This window comes from Pelobates fuscus, chromosome 5 (genome assembly GCF_036172605.1).
Source record: "Pelobates fuscus isolate aPelFus1 chromosome 5, aPelFus1.pri, whole genome shotgun sequence".
Classification (NCBI taxonomy): domain Eukaryota; kingdom Metazoa; phylum Chordata; class Amphibia; order Anura; family Pelobatidae; genus Pelobates; species Pelobates fuscus.
The window spans coordinates 285,243,852-285,260,266 of record NC_086321.1 but is presented as its reverse complement, the minus strand read 5'-3'; the positions used below and the strand labels follow the sequence as shown (position 1 = coordinate 285,260,266).

General features: G+C 44.3%; 1 protein-coding gene across 1 annotated transcript in view; it reads right to left on the bottom strand.

Annotated features, from left to right (window-relative positions):
- Window positions 1-331: 331 nt before the first annotated feature.
- The window catches only part of CIB3 (calcium and integrin binding family member 3), a 43,348-nt gene continuing 27,264 nt past the window's right edge, over window positions 332-16,415 (bottom strand). The window contains exons 3-6 of the mRNA XM_063457304.1: window positions 5,443-5,554; window positions 3,906-4,053; window positions 2,447-2,642; window positions 332-418 (exon numbers count right to left, since the gene is read on the bottom strand). Coding sequence (XP_063313374.1) covers window positions 397-418; window positions 2,447-2,642; window positions 3,906-4,053; window positions 5,443-5,554 — 478 coding nt within the window. The 3' untranslated portion in view covers window positions 332-396. The remainder of the gene's footprint in view (window positions 419-2,446; window positions 2,643-3,905; window positions 4,054-5,442; window positions 5,555-16,415) is intronic.

Sequence of the window (16,415 nt, the reverse complement as noted above, 5' to 3'; positions counted from 1 at the left end):
TCCGAGTACCCACCAGCTTGTGAAAAAAAATTATCCATTAAAATCAAGACTGATCCACTTATAAAATAACAAGTATAGTGCTTAAGGGGCACATCCACTAAATGTTTGAATTATATAAAATAAGTTTTAAAATGTAGTCACTTTTTTATAAAGAATTTTATTTTGTTAAAAGAAAATAGGACAGATTTGCTTTTGGTAAAAAGGCAATTGCCAAGCGGTTTGAGTCCCACAGAGATGGGGGGAGTGCTGTACAAGTAGACATTATCATTGCAAGAACAATACTTTAGAAAATATATTTGGAAATATGAATGCAATTGGAGTACACACTGAAGATGTGCATTTCATGGAAACCAGATCCACTCTTTTCAAAACCCATTTCGAGATTATTGATTGAAGTTAAATTCGAATATGGAAAGTGCTGGTAAAAAAAGGGTAAACTGTTATACCAAAAGTCCATTAATAATCATTTTTATTATTATTTATTTTTCAATAACTTTTTCATTGCGAGTTTTCAATGGAATACAGTAGGTTTGCAACAAACTAGGTTTAAATAAAATCACACAATATATGTTACAAACACTGTCAAATCGAGTTTTGTGCAGTTGCCCAATACTTTTCTGGAACATCTGATTCGGTTGGATTGTGTTTTTTTGCAAGACTTTTTAGGCCCTGCTCTTTGTCCCAGTGAAAGAGAGAGAAAAAAAGGGGGGAGAGGCTTAGAAGAGCGAGGTTTTTCTTGCTACATGACAGCTGGCAGGGTGGTTTCAGGGTTCGTGATGACAAACGGAAGGTGATGTCACGATTATCCCTTATGGCTTGCAGGATGGGATTAAGGGCAAGAGCAGTGGTGAGAGGGGCAGCCCTGCCTGGTTCCATTGTGGATAGCAAAGGGGTCCAGTAGGGCCCCAGTTATGCAGACCCGAGCCAAAGGTGTGGTATATGGAGTCCATATCCAGGCATACATGTTTGGACCTAGCATGTACTAGCATATTTTTTTAGAAATCAAAAAGAAAACAAGAGAGAAGAACATATATGCAGTATCAAATATCCAGACACAGGCTTCACAGGTTATATAAGACGAAAACTGTCTGGTATGAAACTAGCATTATTGGTCGATAATGGTACAATACAAATAACTACATGAAAACAAAGCATGATATTGGCAATGACTAGTGAAGTCAAGTATACTGACTCATTTGTGAACACACAAGAATAAAGTTAAGCGGAAGACCACGTAAAGTCACATAGCAGGGTCACCGAATGCTGAGGCAAGTTATCACCGCTCTGCTGATTATATAGCCGAATAGTTCCAAACTTTCACTGGAATTAATATCACCATAAAACTGCTTAATGGAATGGGTTCCATGGCCAAGCAGCTGCATGCAAGCCTCACATAACCAAGTACATTGCCAAGCATTGGATCGAGTGGTGTAAAGCACGCCACCACTGGACTCTGGAGCAGCATGACTGTTCCCAGTGCACAAAGCAAGGTCCATAAAGACATGGTTGGATGTCTGGTGTGGAAGAACTTGACTAGCCCGCACCCAGTCTTGACCTCAACTACATCAAACACCTTTTGTTCTGCTGGGGCCCCAGAGTGTTCTGCTGGAACAGAGATGGCGAGCCAAGCTTCTCGTCCAACATCATTGCCTAACTTTACAAATTCTCTGTTGGATGAATGGGCAAACAATCCCACAGAATCACTCCAAAATCTTGTGGAAAGCCTTCCCAAAAGAGTGGAAGCTGTTATAGCTGCAAATGTGGGTTCCAACTACATATTAATGTCTATGTATTTAGAATGCATTTGTTGGTGAAATGGTCAGGATATTTACCGCACTGCTGTATACTCATACAGCACAAGCTGAACTGTAGAAGAGGTACGTTTTAACTTTGGGAAAAAATGTGCGGAATATTATACAAAATGTATCAAAATGATTAAGTTTGAAGCAAGCAATTTTCAAGTGTTTATAGACATTAGACAATGTAATCTTTTGTCTGCTTGACACATTAAGGGGAAGTGTACAGGAACAGTGTGTTCAAAAAATGGAATCTGCTAAGCAAGCAGACTTGTTCAACAAAAACAAATTAAAACAAGCAAGAAGGAAGACCAACACTTTGCGTGCTAAGTCATCATGTTTCCAGAGTAATTTTACACCTCCTCTTCTGTGTTGTGAGGTATTTTCAACAAAAAAATTCCAAAATACCTATGCAGGGGAGAATGTTTATCTTTTTCAGAGATACAAAATATACACTTTCTAAAGTAAAGTTTTTACTGAATGAAAGCTTCAGGAATACCCCAGAAAAAAAGGTTTCAGGAAAAAAAAAAAGAAAATCCATGTGAGTGGCCATTGCCAATTGGCACCACAAAATATTCTCTAAATTACACTTTCACTTACAATTCTTTACTCTCTCTTTAATAGACATCAGCTTGGAAAAAAACACTTACCTGAGAAAATCCGGAGCTCTGACAATCATATGCTGGAAATCTTCCAAAGATAATTTTCCATCATTGTCAACATCAGCCTCATCAATCACCTTGTCACATACTAGACACACTTCTTCTGGAGTTAGTTCATTCCTGGTAAGCTTATTAAGTGTCTTTTCCAAGTCTGATTTACATATGTAGTCATCATTATTGAAATCTGGATGAAAAATAACGTCACTACATTACATCACTACAGGCTAGTATGGTGGGAAACATGTCAGACACAGTGACTAGAAGAACTCAAATAATGTTTAGGTGCACAAACTGGGAACCATGTAAGAGCATCACTGGGAGAAAAGCAGTGCGAATGTTCTAAAAGTGAAGAAATCTACATGTTCCCCTTCTTTGGCCACATGTAATGAAAAAGAGGGGGGGGGAATAAATGTGTCTCTCTGTCTTCTTTTTTAAGCAATTATTATTTAATTCCTCGCCTTTTTAAACCCTAAAGCTCCTATCCCACTTTAAAGCCCCTGTCCTATTTCCCCATACCCTACAGTTGCTATACACCCATGCACAAACACACACTCACACAAAAACAACACGACTTTCCCTATGCTAACACACACTGTAGTCAATACACACACTCTACAACCCTCAATACACGCACACTCTATAGCCCCTATATACACAGCACACTCTGTAGACACACTACACACTGCACTCTAGATACACACACTGCAGTCCTAATATACACACTCTATATACAACCCCTAGAAAGACACCTCCACTACATCACATGAGCAAGTCCTACAGCCCCTAGACACACACACACTCTGCAGAGCCTGGACACACACAATTAACAGCCAGAGATACAAATACACTCTACAGCCCCTAACCACAAATAATACACAATAAACATACCCCTTCACATCCACCCCTTACACCACAAACAGTCCCCTCTACACACATGCAATCCCATAAAGCAGTCTCCAAACACATACAACATAATAGGCAGAATTCATACACATGCTAAACATCATTTATAAGCCCTTTCACAATTTTGTCCTCTGGTATCCGACTTATGGGGCCACCGGAGACAATTCACCAGTAAATTCAGCTCAATCATGTCATAACACAGTGCATTTTCCCCGTGCAAGAGGACGTCAGCAAGGCTCTGCACCTGGGATGCTCTGAAGAGACGTCAAACTTATTATACTAACTTTGAGGAAGCATGTTTGCCATTCATGAAGACATGACATGCCCTTAGGCCACAATAGCTCATTCAGGTCAATTCTGTTTGCAGTTGGGCTATTTTGGCTTTAAATTTTAAGTTCACTTTGAGTTGACCTTACAATTTGCACATTAGTACATAACCCTGATAGTCTTATATTCCTTCTAGCTCCTTTGTTTTCTGCAACACTACATGCCCTATGAGTTAATGTTCTATCCAAATACAAACAATGTCAAGGCATTCGCTTACCATATATTTTAAATGCATAATATGCCTTTAGGTCTCTGGGCGCCATTTCACTGAGCACTGAAAACATATCTAAGAAGTCATCCAATGTCATATTTCCCTCACCGTCTTCTGAAAAAACCTCAGCTATACGCTGGCGGAAAGGGTTGTCCTACAAAAAAAAATCAATTATTTTTTTTTAATTTAAAGGGGAATTATCACCTCTCTAAAAATTCACAATTTAATGAAATATTGAAAACCACCTATAACACATTAGCCTTTTTTAATTTCATAAATAATTTTCTTTCAAATGTATATTAAAAGACTTAGTAAGTGACGATACACTTCAATCTAGGCACAATCCAGGGCATACAATGCGACAAAATAAAAAAACAGAAACAATTGTTTCTGTTTCAACTCTTACAGTAACTATGTTTATGGCAAAAAAATTATTATGATAACTGACAGTGAGCCAAGATGGAAGCACTCAGTTTCCATGGGTTTAAAAATAGGGTCACAAAATAGATGATCAATAACAGCAGATAGTTGACTTAGAGAACTTCTCTAGTTTGACTATTTCACCTTAAAGGGACACTATAGTCACCTGAACAACTTTAGCTTAATGAAGCAGTTTTGGTGTATAGAACATGCCCCTGCAGCCTCACTGCTCAATCTGCCATTTAGGAGTTAAATCCCTTTGTTTATGAACCCTAGTCACACCTCCCTGCATGTGACTTGCACAGCCTTCCATAAACACTTCCTGTAAAGAGAGCCCTATTTAGGCTTTATTTATTGCAAGTTCTGTTTAATTAGGATTTTCTTATCCCCTGCTATGTTAATAGCTTGCTAGACCCTGCAAGAGCCTCCTGTATGGGATTAAAGTTCAATTTAGAGATTGAGATACAATTATTTAAGGTAAATTACATCTGTTTGAAAGTTAAACCAGTTATTTTTTCATGCAGGCTCTGTCAATCATAGCCAGGGGAGCTGTGGCTAGGGCTGCATAAACAGAAACAAAGTGATTTAACTCCTAAATGACAGTGAATTGAGCAGTGAAATTGCAGGGGAATGATCTATACACTAAAACTGCTTTATTTAGCTAAAGTAATTTAGGTGACTATAGTGTTCCTTTAAGTTTAAAATTCTCTTAAAATTCCTGACAATTACCACCTTAGTAAATAACCCTGGTATAATAATGGAAGATCACATTTAGTCCAGTTTCTAGAGTGTGACAAGCAGTCGTGAGATTGTTTCTAATTTCACTATTGTGGCTAGAGTTCTGCAATTGAATTAACCAGAAAACACAGTTTAGTAGGCAAACCCCTTATTATTTTGGGTTCACTGTTAGAGCAACAGGTGAGTCAGGGAGCAGATTAGTGAAAACTAAGTAACTGAGATGGTAGAGTGACTTAAAGAAGGACTTTGACTTTACTGTGTATTATGTTAGCTTTCAATTATCTCCCCGAGTCCTGCCAATTAGCACATAATGAATAATTGATGAAGCATGGCATTAGAGTGACATCTGGCAACCTTTGCAGTTATTGCTTCTTTCGTGTTTCACCTTGAGTTCTGGCATACTGCCGATAAGTTCATAAGGAATCCGCACATCTGGTTTACTTGTGTAGTCATCAGGAACGAGCTGCGGTGCCAGGTCTCGATATCTGTGGAAAAGTCTTCAATTGGAGAGAGAATTAAATGCACATCTTTTTTTTAATTTTTTTATTTAAATTATCTTATGTTAAATGACTTTCTCTAATGTGTTTAGGCGGGGTGGGAGGGCTACAAACCCGCCCTCATATTTAGTCAGGATATTTTTTCTGTTGAAATATAGCTAATTGTTCCTTTAAGGCCAACATATTTGTGAAAATGATTTCAAAAAGTTTAACTAGTCTGCTAAAAAATATAGTGACCGAGTAGTCCAGTGAAACTTAACATCTGGATCTGGAGCAATACATGTCACGATGAAATGAGCCTCTATCAGTCAGAACAAACACATCATTTTCCATACCTGTCAACATTGGCAGGTATATAAACAACAGGGTCAGGGGCTGGGAGTGGTCTTCAGAGGGGCATCATTTGACTCGCATCACCAGTAAAGCCTGCAATGGACGGACCTGCCCATTTTCCATGTGGGGTGTGACAAACCATGTGGCTAGCCCCTTACTAACAGGACCATGCAGGGAACACTGGTAAAGCATTCTTTACAGAGTCCTAGAGCCTGCTACATTGCGCACGTGTCTAATGATGCGCTCCTGCTGTGCTGCCCCAGGACATCTACACCAGGGAACTAAAGCGGGACAGTGGGAAAGGACACCTAAATTTGGACTGCCCCACCAAAAGCGTGACTGTTGGGAAGCATGATATTGACCAGGTCCCATACTTGTAGCAGCATTGCAGGACAGCTCACAGGTGACCCAGTCCATGCTTCGCCCCCTTGGCTAAGATCATCAAACTTTCTCTATGTGGAAAGATTAGCGACTCCATTGCACTGTTGTTGTGCAGCACTGACCCAGTAAGCACCACTAGTGGCCATCTGAGTGACTGTCACTAGAGGTGTTCTTAGGCAGCATGTTTCTCTGAAAAGGCAGTGTTTACACCTCCCCCCCACCCTGCAAAGTCAAGCGGCTAGCTCAGAGCACCAAGCCACTGGACCACCAGGGAATGCGATATCCTTCCTCCCTGGCAGGTAAGAAGCAGGGAGGGGGGAATAAAATAAAATATTAATAAATAAAATATTAAAATATATATATTAATAAAAATAAAAATGCCCTCAACCATTTTACACAGTTTACATGCCTGCACAGACACACACTACATCCACTTTACACACACACACTGCATGCACTACAGAAACACACACTCCACATTCACTACTCGGGGGGCAGTCCAGTGGGCGGACTCATGGGCAGCCCTGTGGGCGGACTCGGGGCGTCTTTGTGGGCGGACTCAGGAGCAGGCCCTGGGGGTCCCAGACCTTGAGCTGTGTCAGGGACCCCAAAATTTCTGATGGCCGCCACTCTCCAAGCACTATAACCACTACAATTCACTAAAGCAGTTGTGGTGCTATAAGTGCCCTGGTGCCCCTTAAAATTTAGTCAGTTGATAACACATTTTTATTATGTATTCTGACCACAAGCAAGCACCCTAAAAAACTAAATGTTAAATTATACTATGTGCAAATCATTAGGTCGTTGTTAGATCATGCTAGATCAATTGATGTTTGTGTTAGATCTAATGTTGAAGAATCAATATTAATAATTACTTGCTGGTAGAGCTAACCCATCATCAGTACCCTATTAACAAAAATTTGGACAAACGGCTAGCTATTTTGGTAGATATTTGTATAGTCAGTTATGATCAGCTAGCTGTTCCATTAGAGCTCACATAATTACAGAGATATTTAATAAAGGATTCAGGGAAAAAACATTTGTTATACTTACAGATCTTTGTTAGATCAGGTAAGATAAAGGAGGTTTATGTTAGATCTCACATAAATACAAAGATTTCACACAAATACAGAGTACTGGGGTATTTTCATTATAGACCCCCACATGAAAGCGAAAAAACAAAACATTCAGGCTAATAGATAGTTGTTAGGTTAAGTAAGAACAACTGAATTCTATGTTTGACCTTATGTAATTACAAAGATATTTTACATAATTACTGAAACAACTCTGTAAGCAGTGGCATACACACAATCCATGGCGCTCCAGTGCGAAACTGATCCGTGGGCCCCCATTGACTCCCTTCCCCCTCTCTCCCCCCTCCCCGACACATACATACAGACACATACATACAAACATACAGAGATACATACACACACACACATACAGATACATACAGACAGACACACACACACATACACCCCCGACAGACACATACATACACACATACATACAGACACACACATAAACATACACACAGACACATACACACACACAGACACACATACATACAGAGAGACCCACACACACCCCTGACAGACATACACACAGACACATACATACACACAGACACACACACATACATACAGACACATACACACAGAGACACACAGACATACACATACACCCCCGACAGACATACACAGACACATACATACACACACACACACACACATACATGCATACACACACATACATACACACATACATACAGAGACACACACACACAGACACATACATACACACGTACACACACATACATACAGAGACACACACACATGCAGACACATACAGACACATACATATACAAAATGTTTCCTGTTTCCTACCTTTTGTGACTTTCCCTGGGGTCCATGGGGGCTCAGCCTGATGGAAGTCAGAGTTTCCACTCTGACTACCTCTCCGGCCTCCCGCGCGGCTCTCTGATAGCTAGGAGGTGTGATTGGGGAAGTCACTTCCTCCCAGCTCTGTCTGATGTCATCACAGGGTGCCGGGTCACGCTGGGTGCTTTAACAGCGCTGACTGGGCCACCTAGAAATCCATCTCCATCGGGTGGCCCTATCAGCATGGGCCACCCGATAGGCCCCCTGAACGGCGGCCCCGGTTGCAGGGGTCCTCAGGGTGGCCGGGCCTCCTGGAGTGAAAGCTCCGGTCGCAGCTGCGACCGTGGTATGTACGCCACTGTCTGTAAGTATGTGAAAGTTGTTACAGTGCCAGGAGGGCCCTGGAGGCACTCTAACATCAAGGGTTTAAACCGTTCTCAAATGGTTTTAAAACCAAAGTTTCTTCACCCCCTCTCCCCCAGGTGGCATCCAGCTTCTGAACTTTCACTTTCAGGAAGCGCAGAGTGCTGTTGGGCAGGGGAGCCACTGATTGGCTAAGATTCACCAAACTGGCTTAGAAAAGGTACATTTCTTTCCAAGACAGTTTTATGAATTGTGAGTCACTGATAGGCTGAGAGCCTATCATATGAAATCATATGCCAATAATTTTTGGCCCAAGGTGCTGGCTAGGCACAGAATCTGCTTCTCTATCGCAGATTCATTGATGATATTTTTTTCATTTGGCAGGGAGGTAAAGATCTCTAAATAGTTTTTTGGAGTATTTAAATCACAATCATATTGTCATGAAACTAAAGAGTGAATATAATCGTAAAAAAAAAAAACTTTTTTAGACCTGGAAGTATATATATAGAAAATCTATTAAAACCAAAACTTTTTTAAAATAGTCGACGTCAATTGTTATATTAATATGTCTAGTTATCACTATAGTCCGTGGTTGCAAAATATTCCCAAGGGGCAGTTTACACATACATACAGATACATACAAACACACACATACATAGACAGACCTACACACACACACACACACACACACACACATACAGACACACACACACATTCATACAGACGCACATACAAAATGTTTTAGTCACCCTCCTGTTTCCTACCTTTTAGATGCAGGAGAGTGACTTCCCTGGGGTCCAGTGGTGGCTCAGGCTGGTGGGAGTCAGAGTTCCCACCCGGACTCCCTCCTCTTCCTCCCATACTGCTTTCTGGCAATTGCTGGGAGGAAGTGACCAGGGCACTTCCTCCCAGTGTCTGATGTCTTCACCCGATGGACCCCTTCAATGTGGCCTCGGCAGTTCTACCGTGCGGGACAGGGCCGCAACACATGGTGGCGGGCACCGCGGTCACAGGGGTCCGAAGGGCGGTCGGGCCACCTGTAGTGATGGGTCCATTAGCAGCAGCGACCCCTGCAACTGCAGTAGTTCTGCCACTGGTGGAAAATATAGGCAATATCCAGAGGGGGTATATGAAACATAGTGTTTCAGCTCACTTGGTGTTTGTGTGCCGAGTCCTTCCAAACTGTCTGGCTTTTTGTCGAAGTTTGTCATTAGCGACGGTGGGCATTCGGGAACCGCATCACTTCATCCGGGTCAACAGGCATCTCCGTGAGGATTTGCAGGTATGGAGTTCTTTCCTAGGGACCTACAATGGGCATTCGTGTTGGCTGCGGGAAGCCACGTCCAATGTGGCACTGGATCTGTTTACAAATGCTTCAGGCTCCCTCAGATTCGTAGCATTTTTTCAGGGTCACTGGTTTGGCTTGGCCATCGGGTTGGAAGGATCTGGATCTGATTCACAACCTTACCTTTTTAGAGCCTTTTCCGATCGTGGTGTTGTTAGAGCTGTGGGGCGACGACCTGCAGGGGCACGTCGTGGTTTTTCACAAGGACAACATGAGCATGGTCCATGTGATCAATTGGTCAACGTTGGCTTCTCCCCCCGTGTTGGCGTTGCTTCAGCGCTTGGTGTTGCTGAGCCTGCAGTTTAATGTTTGGGTGAATGCGAGTCATGTTCCAGGTGTGTTAAATGTGGTGGCTGACTCTCTCTCTGTTTCAGTGGAATCGTTTTCGAGAGGCAGCGCTAGAAGCAGACCGAGTGGGACGGATTTGTTCTGCATCTTTATGGGGCCTCACTTTGGAGGCCTGAGGAATCTTGTGGCCAAGTCTTTGTCTTTAGCATCGTGGCGGGCATATCGGTCGGTGTGGTCGCAGTGGCTGTCCTTTGTCGACGGGGAGCGGAGCAGCGCTACTGAGTCAGGGAGGTTCGAAATGATGTTGCTGTTCCTGTCTGCCTTACAGTCTCAGGGTAAGTCATGTGCATCTGCGGAATGAGCGATGTCGGCCTTGTCTTTTATGTTTCGCTTTTTCGGTGGAGGGATCTCATGGAAGAGCTTAGTGTCCAGAGGGTGTTAAAAGGTTGTAGGCATAGGAAAGGTAAGGATCGTCGGAGACCAATTTTGGTGGACTTGCTGTGGCAGCTCTTATCCTCTTATTGGTACTTCCGCAGGTGTGCTTCGGAGTTTGAGGTGTTGTTGTTTCGGGTTGCGTTTGCTCTTTGTTTTTTTGGAGTGTTCCGAGTGGCTGAATTGGTGGTGCCCAACTTGCGGTCGGTGTCTCCCATGTTGCTGTTAGATGTTCGGCGGTCCGAGTCATCGACGGATCTTCAGTTGCGTCGATCCAAGACCAACTGTGGGGGTTGGGGAGTGTGGGTTCAGATTGGGGCCGCTGGGGGCCCTTTTTGTCTGGTTCAGTTGGTCAGGACCTATTTGGAAGTGAGGCAGTGTCACTGTTGGTGCATCGAGACGGGTCTCCGTTGACGTGATACCAGTTCTCCTCATTGCTAAGGTCGGCGTTGCGAGCTTGCGGAGTGGACGCCGCTGGGTATTTTGCTAAATCCTTTAGAATTGGGGCTGCCACGCAGGCGGGCATCTTAGGTTATTCAGCGGCTGCTATTAAACGTTTGGGCAGATGGGACTCAGGTTGTTTTCGTCTGTATCTTCGGCCTCATTTGTTGTAACGCTTTTCTCTCTTGTAGGTCCCCCTCATTATGTGTGGACCTGGGCCATTCATATTTTTACTGGGCAGCTTGCAGAGCGGAGGTGAGTTCCTACGGCAGGAACTTGGGCTTTCTGGATGAAGTGGCCAGGGTTCAGTGGCAGGGTATTATGGGGCTATCATGGGGGCAGTTGTTGAGCTGAGGAGGTTTGTGTCGGGGTCGGTAATTTTGTTTTAAATCATTTTTATTGTCATCACATTCTGTTTGTGGAATTCAAACGTAGCATTGTAAAAGCATACGGTCGCCTACACAGAGGCAGGAACATTGAAACAAGTATATTGAACATGCGTAGTTAGTTTAATTAAGTAGGTGCGTACTTCAAGATACATTGACTAGGCGGGAATAACCCGAAGTAATATTTGTCTGTGTGGTTGTCCTGTTTTAATTGGTTTGCGTAGTTGTTTTGTGTTAGTTGGTTTGCGTAGTTGCCTTGTGTTAACTGGTTTGTGTATATTTTTTTTTTTTTTTTGTCCTCTGGTTTGTATAGTCGCCTCATGTTAGCTGGATTGGGTAGGTGTTTTGTGGTAGCTAGCTAGCGGAGCAGCTTTGTGCTAGATGGTACTTGTAGTAATCTTGGGTTGGCTAGTGATTAAGTTTTCTTGTCACCTAAGTGGTCACGGCCTATATATCACTTTCAGCTATTTTGGTGCCTGCCAGAGGCATCGCATATTGTGTATCTGGTTTGAAATTGTACCCGGCTAGTTAGCGGGTGCGGCCATTGTGTTAGTATATCGTTTCTTGTCCTCTGGTTTGTATAGTCGCCTCATGTTAGCTGGATTGGGTAGGTGTTTTGTGGTAGCTAGCTAGCGGAGCAGCTTTGTGCTAGATGGTACTTGTAGTAATCTTGGGTTGGCTAGTGATTGTTTTCTTGTCACCTAAGTGGTCACGGCCTATATATCACTTTCAGCTATTTTGGTGCCTGCCAGAGGCATCGCATATTGTGTATCTGGTTTGAAATTGTACCCGGCTAGTTAGCGGGTGCGGCCATTGTGTTAGTATATCGTTTCTTGTGTCTAGGCGGTCGATGCTGATAGTTGTTCCGGTGTTAGCTGTGTCAACCGTTCTATATTGCTTGGGATAGTGGGAGCGTTTTTGTGGCTCAGTCCGTAGCATCTGTTCTGAGTCTTGGTGTGCTAGTAGGCAGTGCATGGAGTTGTGCTTTGGTTAAAATTGTAGGTTATGTTGTTAGTTGGGGTCTGGTTTATGTTCGTACGTCTGTGTGCATGTGTGCCTCCCTCTAGGGGTTGTGGTCGTGTAAGGTGTGAGTCTGGTATTTGTGTGGGGAGGGCGGGAGGGTGGGGAAGAGGGGGAGAGGACGAGAAGAAGAGGAGGAGAAAAAAAAAAGAGGAGGAGAGAAAAAAAAAGGGGGGGGGGGCGGCTTGGCGGCAAGCGGGTATCTTAATCAGCCGGTCTCTGTGTGTCTCCCATCTCTGTTCCGGGGATCTCCGCTCCACCGGTGCCCCAGGTGGCCTCTCCCCACCTGTTGCCCATGTGTTCCTCTCAGTGTTCAGATGCATTAAAGAGCGTCACAAAGTCATCCGAGGCGATGTGTCTTAGCCAGTAGAACCGGCTACTACTAAATGCACATAAATGATTTCTGGACCAGTCAGGTCTTTATCTCTTAAAATTGAATGACTTTGATTACTTAATATAGATCTCTGATAGATTTATTGAATAAATTCTTTAATATGATCGTTTTTCACTTTATGCACTTTATCTTAGAATAATGGGTTTTACACCTGCTTTTTATATTTGGTTATATAGTTACTTTTTATTGTGATATTTCATATAATACACTTCAACACTTAAAATATAATTATGAACTAGAACTACTCACAGCTTTGGAATCTGTCTATTAACATGTACACTGTCTATCCAAATTCTGTAGACCTTTCTATATATACAACACGTCTCTTTATGTGTGTACATATAACTTTTGGAACACATATACTGATTGTTTATCTTTATCACTTTTATATATGTTCTTTTCTTTTTTTACATACGTATATATTCTATATTATATATGTCAGAGAATCAAATATTATCATACTAAAGTTATTAATAGTAATGCTTGAGGAGAAATTGGACTCGATCTGGCTTTGATTAATTTTATTGTTTATTACTGTGATATTTACATTTTAATTTTTTTCTAATTCTGTCTCCATATCCCAGGGATGGTACTGATTGAGAAAGCTTCCAATTGAGTTAATTGACACTCGTGACACAGCTGTTAGCCTTTACTATCAATGTGGCCATTCTGGGGGTTGTATATGGATGTAATTTTAACTAATTGTTTGATGGGATCTTGTTAATTGTTAATCACTTGTATTCCTATAAAAATGAATGTATACATGCACTTAGTAGCTTGACAAAGACCGTGTAGGTCGAAACGTTGCGATGGAGTGGGTTCAATAAAATTGCCTGATTTGTACCTTGGAGTGCCTCGACTTTTCTATTTTGTTATTTAGCCAGTAGAACCATCTCGTACGATATTTTTCTTTGGCGTTTGCAGTCGTTGCCTTCAGGTCCTCGAATCTCCGGGTGTCTTCCACCTCCTCCACCCAGCGCTTGAGTGAGGGGGTGCATCATTGTCTCCAGAAGATTGGGACTGTTGCTTTCGCTGCATTGAGGAGCCTCGGTATCACTGATCGTTTGTATGCCGGTGTGGGTGTTGTTGTATGGTGTAGTAGAAAGGGTGCCGGTGCCACTGGGATGTTTTCGTCTGTGGTTTCGTTAAGTACTCGGCCCACCGCTTCCCAGAACGGGCGGATGAGGGAGGAGTCCCACCATAGGTGGAGGAACGATCCCGGCTCCTTTCCGCATCGCCAGCATGTGTTTGGTTTCGTACTGTCTCTAGCATGTAGATTCGTTGGGGTAATGTACCATTTCGTAAAGACTTTATACAAATTTTCTTGGAGCCTCGCCGACCCTGGGGTCTTCTGGGTGAGTGTTATGATCTTATCCCAGTCTGCGTCCATGAGTGTTACGTCTAGGTCTTCTTCCCAACGCCTAATGCACGGTGGTGCCAGAAGGTATCGTCCAGTCGTCAGTGCGGTGTAGATCTGGGAGATTGCTCTCGGGGGGGGGGGTGCCTCCAACCGGCACATGGACTCAAACTCTGTACAATCCCGCGTAAGGCTCGGTCGTTGGGGGATCGAGCGTGCATATCTCTGCAATTGTTCCCTTGCTATAGTGTGGAGGAAGGTATGCCTTTGGTCCGGAAACAGGTCTGCAAGTGGCTTTATAGAGCAAGGGGGTGTGAGTACGTCCATCATTCGGGGTATTGTGGTGTCGGTCCGCGATCTCAGGGTGGGCCCCATGTCCGCCGCCGGGAACTCTGGGTTTCTCCTGAGTGGGAGTAGAGGGCTCGGGTGTGTTGTGGAACATCCAATACAATCAAGTGGGGCCGTTTTGGTGCCAGATGCGGAGGGTGGCTTTCACAAATGGGTTCGCGTGTGTGGTGCGTCGGCTCGCTTCTGGGGTGATCCACGGTAGGGCTCGGAGGTCGCAATCGGAGCTATCTGCTTCAAGTCGAACCCATAGCTTGTCTCTTGGTGCTGTCAACCAGCCGATGATTCGGGTGAGGTGGGTCACAATGTAATACTTCCTGAAGTCGGGAAGAGCCAGTCCCCCTTTGATTTTAGGGAGTGTTAACCGGGAGTGGGCTATTCGGGGGGCCTTGCCCTTCCAGATGAAGTGACGGACTGCCGCTTGGATGGATGTGAAAAAGCTCTTTGGCGCTGCGATTGGTATCGTCTGGAAGACGAATTTAGGGAGTAGGGTCATCTTCACCGCGTTGACGCTGCCTAGCCACGATATGTAGTAGGTATGAAGTTCGGCCTGCACGGTTTTGAGAAATAGCAGGTAATTGTGGTGGTAGAGATCCGCTGGGTCTGGTGTGAGCCAGACCCCTAGGTATCTCATCTTGGTGGTGCACCAGCGGAAGGGAAAGCGGCGTCTGAGCGTCTGCGTTTGGGTGTGCCTAACATTAAGGTTTAAGATTTCTGATTTGCTGTAGTTGATGCGTAAGTTGGAGACCTTGCTGTATTTTTCGAATTCAGTCATGATCGTGTGGAGTGTCATGGCCGGTTGTTGTACAATGAAGAGCAGGTCATCTGCGTATGCCAGGACTTTGTGGTGTGATCGACCTATACAGAGTCCACGGATCACCTCGTTGCCTCTGATGTTGTTAAGGAATGGCTCCAGGGTTAGTGCAAAGAGCAGGGGCGATAAGGGGCACCCTTGGCGCGTTCCCTTGCGGATGTGGAACGGGTCTGTGAGGGCCCCGTTGATGCGGAGTCTAGCTGTCGGTGCACTGTAGAGCGCCTCTACCCATTGTATGTATTTGGGGCCGATGCCCAGGCTCCGGAGGGTTTCGAAGAGGAATTCCCAGTCCACCCTATCAAAAGCCTTTTCGGCATCCGTGGAGAGGATCAGGGTCTGTTGGTCGGATTGCGCTGCTACGGAGATCAGGTTCAGTGCCCGTATGGTGTTGTCTCGGACCTCTCTTCCGGGGATGAACCCAGTCTGATCTGGGTGGACCTGGTCTCGGAGTAGTGGTGCCAAACGGTTGGCCAGCACGCTCGCCAAGAGTTTGACATCCACATCCAGGACCGATATCGGGCGGTAGCTGGGTCGGTAATTTTGGTGGTGCATGTGGGGGGGAAAGATTTGGGCCTGATGAGACTGTAGATCACATTCATTTGACCAAGCAGGATCTGGCCCACTGTGTGGCTCTGTTTCAGGATCTCACGCTCATCTGGTCGAAATTGTTCCACACGCTTGTTGGCGGGCTTTGCCGCACGCTCGGGGTCTCGAGCATGGGCGGTGAAAGTTAAACATGACGGTCTCTAGGTTTGTGCGACGGCTGGGTGGCATAGTGGTTTGTCACGTGGACCTGGAGGGCAACAATGTGAGACTTAACGAGGAGAGAGGAAGTCCATCTGAAGGGGATTGATCTGGAGGAGGTGGAGGTGGCGCTGGTGGCGGGGGGCACAATGCCGACCGATGGGGCCAGTCTCGGTTGACATCATGGTGGCGGTGCTCCTGGCCAGCGAAATGGAAAGTGAAGTGAACGATGAGTCGGCTTGGGGAGTCGCATTCTGCCGAGGGCTGATGGCGGTAGGCAGGCTGATACGAACTCCGGACAAGTAAGTGGGATCTGTCTGTTGGGAAAATTACCCAAC